The sequence below is a fragment of the Phoxinus phoxinus genome (genome assembly GCF_949152265.1).
Source record: "Phoxinus phoxinus genome assembly, chromosome: 16".
Classification (NCBI taxonomy): Eukaryota; Metazoa; Chordata; class Actinopteri; order Cypriniformes; family Leuciscidae; genus Phoxinus; species Phoxinus phoxinus.
In genome coordinates, this window is record NC_136891.1 from 2,244,201 (window position 1) to 2,261,787 (window position 17,587).

Genomic DNA, 17,587 nt, shown 5'->3' on the forward strand with positions numbered 1-17,587 from the left:
GTGTTTAAGATTTTGAATTTATGATGATTACTAAAATATTTGAGGTCAGACACTTTAGAAATGTTGCACTGATGTATCCCAACTTCAGTAATGTTGTAAAGATATTTAGTACTTGCTTGTTTCGTTCACAAACAGCTGTGTGCATGCAAAACCAGCTGTCTCAGAGGATCTTTATCAATAATGTATCATGAAAAGCCCGCACAAAACAACCAACACAAATAATTAGCAAATCCAATCCGAGAATGAACAAGACACTGTTCATTTCTCAGCCACAGGCACACATGCATGCTATTTTAACTATATAATCTGTAAAAAATGACAATTTTTTGGTTAATTACGACCAAAAATGTCAAGTTTAATTCAATGTGTTACTTGCCGTTTCTTTCATTATTTGTGAAATTTACAAGCAATTTCTGAGTGATGTACAGTAAATCCTACACCAGATTGTTTTACAGTGTAGTGAGTAACAATAGAATTAGTGCATCACATTCACAAATTATAGTATACTGAACACAGTATGCCAAAGGTGCTTGGCTGGTATACGATTTCCAGTGGAGAATGATTCTCTGGAGTTTGAATATTAATAATTATTGAAGAAAGTTCTGCAACGAGACGCCAGAACGATTAAATTGGGCTTTTTACTAAAATAACTCTAACTATTTAATGGAATGAGATATTTTCACCAAAATTGGTACATATATGTAAGAGCTCAATCTGAGGTCACAGTACAAAAAAAGCGGGATTTTGTCACTTGGTGGCGCTATAACATGAAAAAACATGACAACGGCTATAACTATATAATCATAAGTCCGATTAACTTGAAAATTGGAATGCAGTGTCTTTGTCCAAAGTGCAATGACTGTCTATGAGGTCATTTGCATATCATAAGAAACATGGCTGCCATCGGCCAATGAAGTTTGAGCACCTATTAGACAAGATTAATGGAGGCCGATCAGACTGAATCTCGCCGTGTTTGACTCGTGGCCCTAATGGTCTGTGAGAAATTTGCTATAGCATGTATATTACTAGGGCAAATATTACCCCCAATCTCCTGTAGATTGTTTAAACTGCTTAAATTAGATTAGACAACGGAATTGTGGGATACCTGGAATATGTGGGTCTTCCAGGCCGGTCGGCACCTTCCATTGGTCCACCTGTAATTTCAGCGCGTTTACTTCATCAATGTCTCCGGGCACTCTGAGACACACAAACACACACGTTACACTTCAGCAAAACATCAGCATCGTGGACATGGTGACTGAAGACTAGAAGACAATGAACATATTCCTTTCTGTAATGAAGCCAGGTTATTATAACATAACAACTTATTTCATATATACTGTTGGGGTTTATTGTGCCAATGAGTTTTAGCAGTGAGGGTTTCACACTTAGTATTTAATAATTATATTATTAATGTTTCATTTGAACATGAACAATATTTGAGAGAAATAGGGCTTTTGTGTACACAGAAAGTCTTAGATCTTTGAAAAATGGGGGCAAAAACAAAAGTGTTGCGTTTATAATTTTGTTCAGTGTATATAAGCATATTTTGTAATAATCCACCGTTTTCACCATCCATAAAATTCCGTTTTGCTGTTCTCAATGCTTCATGGGATTGTAGTTCTTTCCCTCACTAAAGCCTTTAAGTACCTTTCCTTTGTAATTTTGTTAGATTTTCAAATACTTTTTCCCCCTCAAATCAAAGTTTGTAGTGTTCTGATTCTCCTCATAATTGGTCAACTTGGTTTATGGCTTATAACACAAAGACGACTTTTTTGAAAACCCTATGGGAGAAATTAATGGACAAAAACACTTCCGGAACCAACTACGAGATGAGCGTTTCATTGATGCCAAAGCTTACGCTGCGTCCGAAATCACGTACTGTCTGAGGTAAAAGTTTTAAAAGTAATGCATTACAATATTGATTTACTCCCTTAAAAATTAACTAATTGCATTACTTAGTTACTTTTTAAAAAAAGTAATGCTTTTCGTTTAAACGTTACTTTTACGTTACTTTTTTTCCCACCTGGGCTGGGCTTGTTTTTTTTACACAAGTTGTACTTTTGGGCAAATATAAAGACCCGTTCACACCAAAAGTGAAATAATAATCCTCAGGCTGAAGGACATGTGTACAGTAGAGGAAAGCAAACCTTTCTATCTATCTATAGTCATTTTTACATATTTAACTGAATCATCGAAGATCAGAAGCAAGTACATTGGTCAATAAAGTGAGATTAAATGCAAAAAAATATATGTTTTATTAACATATTTAGTTATTGGAGGTTTGCAGTATTCTGATTCTGCATTTCACTGATTTTATTCATTTTGAGGATTTTTTTTTTTTTTTGTGCAAGTGAGATGAGTAAATGCTCCTTTAAATGCAAACATTTAGTCTAGAACTACATAAACATCATGTTCACACACACACACGCGCGCGCCTCTGCACTTTGATTTGTCTCAACATGAGGACAGGAGAGCTGTCAGTCAATAAATGGGAAAACAAAGTAACTTGCGTTACTTATTTGAAAAAGTAACTCAGATATTTTGTTGTAAATTTTAAAAGTAATGCGTTACTTTACTAGTTACTTGAAAAAGTAATCTAATTACATAACTCTCAAGTTACTTGTAATGCATTTCCCCCAACACTGCTGAGGAGGTACTACATTCACGAGCGTTAAAAAAGTATGTTCTATATAGTAAGAAATTGAATATGGGTAGTATGAATGAAATTTGGACGTACTACATCCGCCATGTTGTTACTGTCATGTGACCTACCAGCGATACCTTCACTATCGTTCATTAATCCTCTCCCGTGGCCTCATGGGATAGCAAAGTGTCCATTATATACACATTTGAGAAGAAGTATTCGATTTAGGATGCAACGACAGTCCAGTAAACATGCCAACACTGAATAATCTCGGTCTAATTAGACTCATTTATTAATTATAACCACACAGTTTTACATTATCTACTGTGTGGGTTAATGGTTTACATGTGGTGATGTCAGCAGGTTAATGAGGGTTAATTAGGGCTGAAAATTCACAATACATTTGCAATGATTTTGCAGGCACTGTGAACACTGGTGATTTTAATGCACTTTTTAAGTAATTAAATTTCCCATTAGATTAATTTCACGTTAAGACTGAGAAGTTTAATGGTGTCTCTGATTTAACCCCTTATATTGGCACAGCCATTACATATTTAAAACATTAATATCCTATACTAAACCTAAACTAATCTTGACAAACTATATATCATTTGAAAGCTTACAATCTCTAGTTTACATATTTGGTGATTGTCCAAATAAATTACTGAGGAGCCGTAATTTATCAATTTGCAACAAGAATATGTTCATACTCCTAAGGTGTTCAGACCTTTATTTTGAAATAGTGATGAACATGAAAAATCATGAAAGAATGGTAGAAACCTCAGTAGAATATGTAAATCAATATTGCAGAATACAAATATAAATAGTGCATGTAAATGAAAATTATGAAATATAACTTTTCCTGTCAGTGCTAAATGTTAAAATTAACTTTGCCAAAGATTAATAAATGAATGCTGTATACGTACAGTTCATTATAAGTTCATGTTAACTAATGTAGTGAACTAATGTTAACTAACGAACCTTATTGTAAAGTGTTACCCACAATATTAAAAATCTAAAAAATAATGATGAATATTTAATTACTAAGTCACAGCATATGATCAATATAATTTTTCCTCTGCATGGAAAACATATCTTGATACTTTTTTAACTAGTTCTTTATTTATTTATTTATTTTTTTGGATGAAACCATCCCATCAAATGACTTTTTGGTTCAAAATTATGCTTCTTGCACATTATCAAATAGCTCAAAATAATGCTGAGTATTTTAATTACTCAGTCACAGCATGGAAACACTTAAAGGGATAGTTCACTTTAAAATAAAAATTCGGTCATCATATACTTGTTTCAAACCTGTATGAATTTCTTTCTTCTGCTGAACACAAAGGAAGATATTTTGAAGAATGTCAGTGACCAAACAATTAAAGGTTGTGTAGGTAAGAATTGTCTAAAGAACTTTTTTTCAAATTGGCTTAAACTGTCTTTATATACCAATACATAATTAAAATGTAAGTACTTTGAAAAAGAGAGTATAAAAATTGAGTGACTCTAGTGTATTTAATCTTCAAAAAACACAGCTCATTAATTCCTACCGGGACGAAACAAGTGATTGGCTTGCGCGACTGTCACTCTCCGTCGCCATGACTACCACCGCTATTACTGGCTCCGCCCACGTGCGCGCAGTCGCGCACCCGTTTTTAGGTGGGAGTGAATGGAATTAATGAGCTGTGTTTATTGAAGATTAAATACACTAGAGTCACTCAGTTTTTTATACTCTCTATTTCAGAGTACTTGCATTTTAATTATGTATTGATATATAAAGACAGTTTAAACAAATTTGAATAAAAGTTTTTTTAGACAATTCTGACCTACCCTACCTTTAACTGGTCCCATTGACTTCCATAGTATTGTTTTTTCCTACTATGGAAGTCAATGGGACCAGTTAACTGTTTGGTTACTGACATTCTTCAAAATATCTTCCTTTGTGTTCAGCAGAAGAAAGAAATTCATACAGGTTTGAAACAAGTATATGATGACCGAATTTTCATTTTAAAGTGAACTATCCCTTTAAATATAGCAATGAAATCTTCATCAGAAGCGTCTCTGACCTGAAGATGCCCTCGGTCTGGTCTCCGTTCAAGCCGAGCACTTCCTCTGAGAGCCGCGTCTGGACCCACGGCAGCTCTCGGTCAGGGTACCGGTCCTTCTGCATCAGCATCACCTCCTCCAGAGACGAGCCGAACATCGAGAGCCGGAAGATGGCGTTGCGAGCGTGAGCGATCTCCTCTATTGAGGGCTTGTTCAAACCCTACGGACAGACAGATATTAAACATATCGCTAGTTAGGGCTGGGCAAATATCGCTTTTTACAATGTGGTCGATTCAAAATCGGTTCTCAAACTATTTTTTTCCATATTTATTATTATTTATCTATCACCCAAAAGCCAGTATTAGTTTCCTCCACTGTTCATAGGCTTCATGTTACAGGGAATGCTGTGAGATTTATGTGCGTTTTATCATAAACATAAAATATCCTGATCGAGTTTGATCGACTGTTCTGACTCGCCCGGTTCTCAGCATCAATTTTTCATCTTGCATCAAAATCCAGTCTATTCACTGTATGCATTTGAAATATAGAGTTTGGTTCTGTTTGAATGTACCTAAAATAAAAAGAGTTTAATATACAGGTTTGTGGCTCTTAATTTCTTTTTATTAATTAACCACTTGTAAACTTATGTTCTTTTTTATAAATATAGGATTTGTATTAAATCTATATTCATTGAGTCGAATGGAAATCGGATTGAATCGATACCCAGCAATAATGCTAATCAGACAAGATTAGAGAAAAGTGCATGTGACTGTACCAAAATCTAGTGAGTTCATCACAATGCATCATGGGATTGCATGTGACAGGGTTTCGACAGATGTTCCATTTCAAAACTACATACTTTTCCAGACTCAAATTTCCAGCCAATTTTTAATATCTATTAACCCTGGGGGTTAAAAATCGTTCACCCCATTTTTTGGGAGCTTGGGGGTCCCTGATAATATAGCCATCATAAAATGTGCGCATATGCAATATGTGCATTAGAAAAATATTTATTTTGACAAACATCAACCAATCAACAAAAACAACTACTACTTACAACTAAAAAGCTACTATGTTGCCAAATATCTAGCAGAATATTGCACCAAACCCAGACTGATCAATGCGCAGCATTTTAATAAATTCATATTATAAGTTTTAAAATAATATTGACAAATTTATAAAATAATATTGATCACATTCCCCTTTTTGACTAACTGCACAATTAAAATAATATATTATATAATTGTCACTGATTACATTTATTTAGGAAAAAAAAACATTTTAAATTCATATTATCAGTTAATATAAAGTTTAAACTAACTCAATAAAATAATACTGATTACGGTATATTTACATTTTCACTGACTGCATACATTTTGAATATTTAAAATGTATTAAATTCATTTATTATAAGTTTTAAAATATCGTCACCGATAACATTTATTTAGAAAAATATTTCATATTAATTTTGTACGTTTTAAAATAATATCATCACTGATTACATTTATTTAGAAAAATCCTTTGAAATTCCTATAATAATCTTTAAAATAATATAAATTGTATTAAGATTATTATTTAAAAAAATAATAAAATAATATGGATTACATTCACATTTTTACTGACTGCATAATTTTAAATATATTCATTATACGTTTTAAAATATTATCACTGATAACATTTATTTATTAAATTTTACATTTTATTAATTCATTGTATATATATTTAATTCAATGAAATAATATTGATAATATTTTCACTGAATACATTTGAAATATTTTAAATGCAATACATTTATTCATTTCTACTTTTAAAATAATATCGTCACTGATTACATTAATTTAGAAAATATTATTTAAAAAAATTACAGCAGGATATTCTTCTATTTAATAATGTTTGCTCTACTACAAATTTGCAGATTAAATCATTTATTTGCGTAATGAAAAAAATAGTGGCAATAGTCTGGAAACACAAATATTTGTAATTTTTCCATACATATCCAGACCTGGAAATTGCTCAAATCATATCCAATACTTTTCCATACTAGATATGAACCCTGGCTTCGTGTCCGGCCAAAGAAAGGTGGCATATGCTGCAGTCTTGATGAGCATGCAAACGATGCCTATGTAGGCAGCACACTAGCGTCTGGACCAGAGCCATGGATTCGAGCTTCACCCTGCTGGGCGTCTGGCACACACACACAGTTCCCTTTTACTGGCCGTTTACAGTCTCCACGGGCCACTGGCATCATGCAATTAAAACATTCACACACGAGAAGGAATATAAACCCGAGAGCGCACGGGGAAGATCCCGTCACGCAGGTGCCATGATTGACACCTCATCACGCAACAATGCGGTCGCCGTGTAAATCATCACCAGCCTATTTGAGACTCGGCAACCGTTGTCATGGCGATGTCTCCAGGGCAATAGCCAAATTTGCGAAACTGAATGTTAATTAAAAAACGTTAAATACCAGGCCGAACCGGGTCCTGCCACCACTTCACGGCCAATTAGCACATGCGGTGCCAATAGAGACAATTACAGCCGCAACACAGAGAAGAATCATCAGAGCAGAGGCAGAACACCATCATTACATATCAAATTAAAAATACACCGTAAAAAATATTACTTTTCAAAGTCGTACGATTATTGGAGTATGAAATACTATTTCAGTCTTTTTTACTTCAAAATGTGGTTCAGTTCAATGTGTTACTTGCAGTTTCTTTGAAAGTATTTGTGAAATATTTTTTCCAAGTTTTACAATAAAATACAGTTTCAGTTTTACTTCTACCTCAAAACTTCATGTTTAATTTAATGTTAATTTAGGGATGCACTGATATGAACATTTTGGTTGATACCGATAATTCTTTATATCTGAAGGCCGATAAGTGATATATTGGCCAATAAATCTAAATCCAAATTTTTATATAATGAGAGCCTGATTACAAAAACAAAAGGCTCACCAAGTCCCAAACACACAATCATAATGATGTTCTCGTTATAATTTTATGTAGTCTTATATGACAGACTTTACTCTATTTCCTTTTTGAAATGATTTCAATCATATTTCAAGCAATTCAAACCCATCATGTTGATCAGTCGCATCTGAAGAGTCTCAGCCGAAGGAAATAACACATTATTTATCGGCTTTAATATATCGTGCAAATATTCTTATCAGGCCGATAACGATAACATTAAAAAGTAATATATATTGACAATACTGATATCTGTGCATCCCTAGTTTCTTTCTAATTGTTTGTGAGATTTAGCAATTTCTGAGTGAAAACTGTTTCTACACCATTTTTTTTATGTGTACTTGTATTTTCTTTGTAATTATTTACACATTTACAAGCAATTTTTTAAGTGAAAGTTGTTTTTTTCAGTGTCCGCTGCAGTGCAACCTAACTTTAACAACCCCAAACACGCTTATAAGCATGAGGAAGTAACGTTTCTTTATATAGCAGCTTTCACAGACAAGGAAGGGTCACAAAGTGCTTTACAGTAAATAAAAAAATACACTTTATTTGGTAACACTTTATTTGACAGTGTCCTTGTTTCATATGTTACATGTACTTACCATAGTAATAACAGTAAATTATGCATAATTACATGCAACTAACCCTCAACCAAACCCTAATCGTACTCGTACCCTATAGTAAGACATGTAGTTAATTATTATTACTCAGTACCGTACTTAAATATATAATTACATTGTAACAATGACACCATAAAATAAAGTGTAACCCTATATTTTAAGGTGTCATTGTTGCAATGTAATTATATATTTAAGTGCTGAGTAATAATAATTAACTACATGTACTTACTATAGGGTTAGGACTTGGTTGAGGGTGAGTTGCATGTAATTATGCATAATTTACTGTTATTACTATGGTAAGTACATGTAACATGTGTAACAAGGACACTGTAAAATAAAGTGTTACCAAAAAAAAAAAAAAAATATAAAGAAAAGACACACACCTTCTTGGCTCCGGTGAGCGCAGCTTTCTGGAGTTTACGGTAACAGTATTTTGCATAACTGCTTATCGCCACTCCTGCAACAGAGAAACACAAACATAATGCACAACACTCTCTCTGTACGAACTGTATTTGGATGATCAGAATCTTAATAGCTTAATAATAATTGTCAGGACAGCGCATGACATCATACTTTTTTGACATGCAGCATCCAGCAAATCTTAACACTATTATTAATTTTTACTTTAAGTTCATTCATTTAAAAAGAGTTTGGAGTCGACCTTTCCTCACTAATTTTAATCTTGCAAACAATTTAAAACTATTGCAGAACCTAAATTCCTTATATTGCACTTTCAAATATAAATAAATAAATACATTTAAAACACTGTTCAGAAATCTGGCCCTTGGCGTGACCTGGTCTTAAAGGGATAGTTCACCCAAAAATGAAAATTACCCCATGATTTACTCTCCCTCAAGCCATCCTCGGTGTATATGATGGTGAATAGAATCAGAGTTAAATAAAAAATAAAATCCTGGCTCTTTCCAAGCTTTATAATGGCAGTGAATGGAGGATATGATTTTAAAACCCAAAAAAGTGCATCCATCCATGATAAAAGTGCTCCTCAGGGTTAATAAAGGTCTTCTGAAGCGAAACGACATGTTATTGTGAGGAAAAATATCCATATTTAAAACTACATCAACTTAAATGGATGGATGTACTTTTCTGGGCTTCAAAATCATATCCTCCATTCACTGCCATTATAAAGCTTGGAAGAGCCAGGATATTTTTTAATATAACTCCGAATTCTATTCATCTGAAAGAAGAAAGTCATACATATATGATGACTTGAGGAGAGTAAATCATGGGGTAATTTTCATTTTTGGGTAAACTATCCCTAAAGATTTATCATGTGATATCAGTTATCATGAAGCTCACGCCGTACCCTGGATGTCGTTCATTGTTTACGTTGCTAAGAGCGGTTGCTAGGGGTGTTGTGTAGTGATACATAGAACCGTTGGGGGAAGCAGCCGTGTTTTATCGTGAATAAAACACAACTATTGACCAATCAGAATCGAGGATTGGAACTATTAACCGTTTTATAAATTAAATGAAATGATTTTAAAGGGGTCATCGGATGCAAAATTCACTTTTATATGGTGTTTGCATATATATGTGTCTTTGCAGTGTGTGGACACAACCACCATACAATGAAAAAAATCAATTTACTCTTTTTTTTTTTATCCTCAAAAAGCCTAAACACTCTCAATAATCAAGCCGTTTAGATTTTCTGAGCACTATGATGTCATATTGCTCATGCTCCGCCCACGACCACTGACGGACTGTCCCGTATCAGAATATTTTCTGTATTAGCATATTTCTCGTATTAGCATATTTCCGGCCTCAACCATTTGTTTACTGTCTGTCTGCCAAAGCATCACTTTACACGTCTTGTGACGACACGCCACACAGAAGGAAGGGAGGAGGGAGGGGAGGGGTGGGGTGTTGAGCAGTTGCTCATTATCATTTAAAGAGACATGCACTGAAACGGGTCGCTGTGAACAGAGCTGTTTTACACCACCATTGAGGAATTTTAACCAAAGTATGTTACAAACTTTTCATGAAGACCCTAACACCGTGTCCTAACCAGACGTGATGCAATGAAATCCAGCGACAAATAATTTGTCTGTCCACACTAGACGCGACGCGACTGCGAGATGCGTACAAATCAATAAAAACTCACAGTCAATCAGAACAGCGTGTGGGCGGAGTCTCACGGCGAGTGCACAGCAGAGAGTAATCTTGACGGCACTCGCAAGAAAATGGATAATTGTCACAGTGTCTGGTTGTGTGTCCCTGGGTAACCACTAGAGGTCCTCTTCCCCTTGGTGTCATCCACATTATGAACTGCATTCCCCACAATCCTTGTATGTACCCATCACTGTATCATTGCACTCAGCTGTTCCCCATCATCATTGCACTCAGCTGTTCCCCATCATCATTGCACTCAGCTGTTCCCCATCATCATTGCACTCAGCTGTTCCCCATCATCATTGCACTCAGCTGTTCCCCATCATCATTGCACTCAGCTGTTCCCCATCATCATTGCACTCAGCTGTTCCCCTTCATCATTGCACTCAGCTGTTCCCCATCATCATTGCACTCAGCTGTTCCCCATCATCATTGCACTCAGCTGTTCCCCATCATCATTGCACTCAGCTGTTCCCCATCATCATTGCACTCAGCTGTTCCCCATCATCATTGCACTCAGCTGTTCCCCATCATCATTGCACTCAGCTGTTCCCCATCATCATTGTTAGATCTGTGTTATATATACCCTGCCTGTTTAGTGTTTGTTACGGTGTCCTTGTTGTTTTATGTCACTGCACTTCCGTAGTTTGTATCTGCCCTGTTCATGTTTGTTTCTTGTGTTTTGGATTGCCTTACTGGATATTTGACCCTTGCCTGGACTAGTTGTGAATACGGATTACCCAATAGATACTGCTCTTGGATCTTACCACCTCTTAAGTACATGATCAAATGCACAAATATTACACCATTTAAACATTATTCAAATACATACTGAGTTACTAAAACAATCTTTGTCAAAGAATACACTTGTTTGTTCACAGTTTGAATGTTCTTGTTTCCATTTGTTTAGTTTCAAGATCTGAGGTGAATTATCTGTTACTTTTACAGCTCAAAGCTGGAGCACTAAAAGATATTAAAAGTCACATGACACGCTTTTAACATTAAATAAAGCACATAAACAGTGCCTGAGATTATCATTGCCACACTTTGTGTTTGTTGTTCCAGCACGACGCCGCAGAAAAATAGAAACCGTTTCTAAAGTAGAATCGTCGAGTGTCGCCGTCGCGTGTAGTTAGGATACGGTTTTAAGAATCATACCAACTTGTGAAAAATGGGCATCTGATGACCCCTTTAAACCTAATGTGAATCTCACGCCGTACCCTTGGTGTCGTTCAGCGGGTCCATGTGTCTGTAGATGTAGCCCTCCAGGTAGTTGTGGAAGCGAGGCGTAGGGGGGAAGAAGGCCAGACAGATGGCCATGAGCTCCCAGCCTCTCTGAAGGCTGTCGTAGCGGAAGTTCTCGGTGGTTTGTCTGCAGAGCTGGATGAACAGCTCGTCCCTCAGGCCCTGACAGCTCCAGCCCCGCACCGTCACCTCCAGAGCCACCGACAGAGGGTCTCCTTTCCCACGCCGGTCGCCCATGTAGATCTGGATCAGTTTGAAGAGGTCCACGGCCTCGCGCTTCACGGTTCGGTCCGAAGTCACGATCATGGGCTTCTTGATGGGCTCGCTGCTCCAGGCCAGCATGTTGGCAATGGAGACTTTCCTCCTGAACAGACCCTGGAAGACAAATCACCTCGGTTAAACCTTCACCAAAAGCCTAATGATCGTATTTGATACTCACTGATTTATCTAATGAATGATGTCTGATAGTCAAGTTGAAATATTACAAGCAATATAAAATTTATTCTTGTTTTTACTTGATAAAAATCAGTGATTTGACAGCAAAAAGACAAGGTGGATGTTCGTACAATTACACTAAAAGACTTTTACTTGCTAAAAGAGTCTTAACCATCGGTTCCCAACAGGGGGTCGCGGCCCACAAGGGGGCCTCAGCGAGCTCTGTGGGGGGTTGCGTCATATTTTGAAAAGTTTTTAGCAATGAGCATTAAATAAAAGTCCTTAACTTTTTTCTGTTCAAAATTTACAAAATTTATATAATGAGCGAGTTCATCATGAATCCATTTTCCAATCCGTGTTTTTGTCTTATCCTGAACCACTGGTACTCCTATAATAAGTGTTTACATTGGGACTATTTTACACTGGTTCGGATGCGGAGTAGCCCAGTGCCTGCGTGACTCGTCACAGACGTACACAGAGAGAAGTAGTTCCAGCTACAATGTTCTTCCGAAAGACGCATTATTCTTAATAAACGCAAGTTTATTATCGCTCGCTATAGCGCCAAAAGCCTCAAAAATAAAGCCTCACAAATAACATGCAAGTATTGAGGTCCCAGACAGCAGTCATTTAGTAATAGCCAATATTCTTTCTTTTTTTTACCTACACACCAGTGTGAATATTTGTGTTATTGCATTTCAAATAGGGCCAATATAGGCTACTCCTAGGCTTACGTTTTTAAATTACATAGGGCCTACTGATGTTTTTGTTATTGTATTTTCAATATTACAGGCTATTATTTGTGCATTAACATATCTGGTTATAGTAAACATACCGTATGTTTGAAAACAACATATTTTGTCATCCTTGCTGCAAGCTTACAAGAGCGATAATATAATTAAATGTGAAGGGGGGCCCTCAAATATTTTCTTGGGAAAAAGGGGGTCTCAGACAAAAAAAGGGTTGGGAACCGCCGGTCAAAACTATCGATCAGACGACAGAAGGACTGGAGGAGAACGTTTTCATCATTTAGAGACCTCAGAAATTCATGTATGAGTTTGATACTGTAGGCTTTGTAAGGGTTAATGCCCGACGAGGCCACTTATACCATGTTCACTTGCCAAATAACACATTTTTAAAACATTAGTTTATATTTTAATTAGTTTTACAATCGAAATCTAACGGTTTTAGAGCTCCTTTACTAGGTGTCCTACATCACTTTTTAATGGACACCCTGCAGCCAATCAGAATCGAGTATTCACTCAGACCATGGTATAAATAAGGTTAAAATTTTTGTGCATTAAACACTGGTGATCATGCGTGTGTACCTGGGTGTGCTTGTTGAAGTGTTTGGATGCCCAGTTCTCGATGTCCGTCTCCGAGGAGGGTTTGCGGAGCGTGAACTCTGGGAAGACGCCACAGCTCGCACTGGGCATCATGTTCCTGGCGTTCCGGCTGGCCTCGAACTGGGAACACGCTCCCAGATCTTCCGACTTGGGAAGAAAGAAAACATTGTATGTTGATGTTGAAGAGCAGCATTCAGAGCAGAGGAAGAACAGATATGAACCCGGCGTCTCAGCCTCGGGTCGGGTCAAGAGGAGCACGGAGAGGAAATGAGTCAATCCCCAAAATAATGAGAACTATCAAAAGAGCAAAAATACCTCCTTCAGGCGATTACACACTTATGACATTTCAAATGATTCAGCCGAGTTTCTCCCGTGGCCTCAGTAACTTCATTGGTTATGAAACGCATCATGCAATGTTACATGAAACAAAAAAAATATGAATAAGACGGGGAATATTTTTACATTTTTCTGAAGGAAATTTGGATTGTTTTATGGATTGTTGCTAGGGCGTTGCTAAGGGCGAAATTTAATTGAAAATTGTAGCATCTCAAACTACAAGCTACTCCTAATGTAAACTAGTTAAAGGGATACTTCACCTCTGTAAAGATGAATGTGTGTTTAAAATGGGTCATTTATGCAGTAGAAATGTGAAATTATTTTAGAATTTGGAGCCATCTAGACTGAGAAAAGCCAGAAAATGTATTTGTGGTTCATGTGGATGAAAGACAACAACTCCCAGAATGCACTTGCTTCTCTGCCCTACGAGGCCACGCCTACCGGTAAGAGCGCAGTTAAACAACAAGGCTAGGCTACTAGTAAGTCTCCGTGACGAGTCTGCCCGGGATTTCGAGACCGCTGAAGATGTCCGGGATTCGGCTTTAGCGTTCTACAATCGTCGTTCATCATGTTTACTGCGGCGAGCAGGACGAGACTGACGGCCGCGGGAGAACGGCGAGCGGGACGAGACTGACGGCCGCGGGAGAACGGCGCGAGGCCGGTGGCGTGATTACTGATGAGCGGCACCTGTCAGACGCACCGGTCTCGTATCTCTCACGGAGGAGCGGGAATTTTCTTAGCAATGTTAAAACGCACATCAACCGATCACTTGTTTAGCGTTCATGTAAACACTATATTCAGATTCACCAATCAGAATGAATTCAGTTAGATTGAAACAAAAGGTGTGCGTGTAAACAATGAATGGCGACTTGTGAAATGTCTTGTTTGAAAGATGCAAAAAAAAATACTAGCTAATAAAGAAAAAAAATTTTTTTTGTAGAGATACATATTTTCCTTGTGTGTTCAAACAAATCATTCAAAATGAGTCATTTACTTTAACTTGTTCAATTGATATGTGTATTTATTTATTTACATGAACTGAGTATTGTAATGAATCTTTAGAGAACATATTGAGATTCAGAACACCAGTTTATGATATAATAATTTGATGATATGGAGGTCACAAGGTGACGAGAACACGGGGGACGGTGAATATGCCCTTGGTCTTGCTAAATGACTTCATATTTTTGGGTTCATAAATATAGTTAATTTGACACAGCAGAGACATCATCCATCCTAATGACTCCCGTGAGACTGATGACCGCTTCATAATGAAGCACGCTTCAAACAGCTGCAAACGGCACTGCATTCCTCTGATCACATGACTTCCTCAGCAGAGCTGTGCTTGTACGTGATCATACGCACCATTTTCAGCAGCTGGACCCTAAAACAGGTGGAAAAACCCCACAGACGCACATTGAAGGAGCGCTGGGGACTTTTATGTGATCAAACACCTCACGATTTCTTCAAAAAATATAGAAATGTAGTAAGGTGAAACTTGAAAAATTAGAATATCGTGCAAAAGATATATTTAAAGACAGATAGTCTATGTTTAACATCATCTAAATTATAATGTACTACGAAAAACTATATATATATATATATATATATATATATATATATATATATATATATATTTACAGGTGAAACTTGGAAAATGAGAATATTGTGCAAAAGTTCATTTATTTCAGTAATTCAACTTAAAAGGTGAAACTAATATATTATATAGACTCATTACATGCAAAGTGAGATATTTCAAGCCTTTATTTGTTATAAATTTGATGATTATGGCTTACAGCTTATGAAAACCCCAAATTCAAAATTTGAATATTGTGAAAAGGTTTTCATATGCTTTCATAATCATCAAAATTATAACAAATAAAGGCTTGAAATATCTCACTTTGCATGTAATGAGTCTATATAATATATTAGTTTCACCTTTTAAGTTGAAGTACTGAAATAAATGAACTTTTGCACCATATTCAAATTTTTCCAGTTTCACCTGTAAAGCGTTTTTAATATGACTCTTACAGAGTGAATTTCAAATATTGATGGTAATATTTCAAAAGGCTGATTTTCCATATTTGAGTGTTAGCACTATTATTTCTGAGTGGCAGCTGCAGGAACGCTGGCTGATTTCTCAGGGAAAGTTTGATGGCCACAGGCGTTCTTGATCAACACGATTAATAAATGAGTCACGCAGGCTTCCTCTCCTCCACCGCTTCAGTTCTCTCCATCTTCTCCTTCATCCGTCTGTGATCACGCTGCTTCAGGAGCACATTCTCATCTTAACCTCCTCTTCACATCACCCCGTCATGCTTATTCAGTGTCGATACATTTATGTATGTATTTTTTGGTGATGGGAAGAAATGCAGAGGACTGTCCAGGGGAGCGTTGCCCAAAGCCGACTGGTCGACAGTCCAGTCATTAAAGGAGTAGATCACTTTAAAGGGGTGGTTGATTATGATTTGACTTTTCTAGCTGTAGTTAGTGTGTAATGTTGCTGTTTGATCATAAACAACATCTGCAAAGTTACGACGCTCAAAGTTCAGAGCAAAGGAAGATATTTGTTTTTTAAGGACTACAACAAAACAAACGGCTGGTAGGAACTACACGAGCTTCCTCCCGGGATAGTGACATCACCAACCCTAAAATTTACATAAACCCCGCCCCCGGAACATGACTTATAGATTATCAAGATATATGCTAATCAGTGACTAGAAGATAACTACACATAAGCATCATAAATTCATCAACTAACCATTCAGAAATGTCATGTTCTTCTACATGTTGTCACTTCTTCTTGAGTCTCTCCATCATTGTCTGACTCCAGTTTGAACATAAAAGGCTAAAAGTTTTTGATATTTTCAGTGCATGTGTGTGTGTGTGTGTGTGTGTGTGTGAGGTAAAAGGACATGAGCTGTTGAAGCTCCGCCCCCTGTGCCGGGAGCAGCAGCTCATTTGCATTTAAAGGGACAGACACAAAACGGTGTGTTTTTGCTCACCCTCAAAAAGTGACGATTTTAACATATAAAAATATCTGTGGGGTATTTTGAGCTAAACCTTCACACACACTCTGGGGACATCAGAGACTTATTTTACATCTTGTGAAAAGGGCATTTAACCACCCCTTTAAAAAGAAAATTACCTCATGATTTACTCGTCCTCAAGCCTTCCTAGATGTACATGACTTTCCTCTCTCAGACGAATCAATCAGAGTTATATTAATAAACACCCTGACGCTTCCGAGCTTTATAGTGGCAGTGGATTGCAACCATCAGTTTGGAGTTCAAAAAAGTGCATCCATGCATCATAAATTAACTCCACAAACGGCTCCGGGGGATTAATAAAGCATTTGAAGCGATGCGTTTGTGTAAGAAAAATATTAATATTTAACATGTTACAAAGTAAACTTCTAGCTTCCGGCCAAACGGGTAATTTTCATTTTAAAGTGAACTTGAGACCAATAACATATTATATATTATAATGAACGTATAATATTTATAATATTTAATTATAATTTGACAAATAAATATATTAATTGCTTAAAAAATATATATTTCTGTCATGACAACTTTCAGAGTGTTTGGCATGTAATGGGTTTGTCAATGTTGATATGTGTAAATGTCTTGGAGGAATAGATCTGCTGCTGCTGTTAAATTAATGTACACTAATATTTTTAGATCTATAGTTTTTATTATGATAACTGTAAATTGTTTCTGTTTTTTAACTACTTTGTCATTTTAGATCAAATGTAAATGTAAAAAAGCAGTAGTGAAATAATAATAGTGAGAAAGTAAATTGTGTGTA

The 17,587-nt window shown here is 36.4% G+C and overlaps 1 protein-coding gene across 2 annotated transcripts in view; it reads right to left on the reverse strand.

Annotated features, from left to right (window-relative positions):
• arhgap39 (Rho GTPase activating protein 39) overlaps positions 1-17,587 on the reverse strand; it is a 77,905-nt gene that overhangs the window by 6,057 nt on the left and 54,261 nt on the right. For both annotated transcript variants that reach the window (XM_079639531.1, XM_079639532.1), the window contains exons 4-8: positions 13,424-13,588; positions 11,639-12,038; positions 8,672-8,745; positions 4,717-4,916; positions 1,106-1,197 (exon numbers count right to left, since the gene is read on the reverse strand). In XM_079639531.1, the coding sequence (XP_079495657.1) occupies positions 1,106-1,197; positions 4,717-4,916; positions 8,672-8,745; positions 11,639-12,038; positions 13,424-13,588 (931 nt within the window). The remainder of the gene's footprint in view (positions 1-1,105; positions 1,198-4,716; positions 4,917-8,671; positions 8,746-11,638; positions 12,039-13,423; positions 13,589-17,587) is intronic.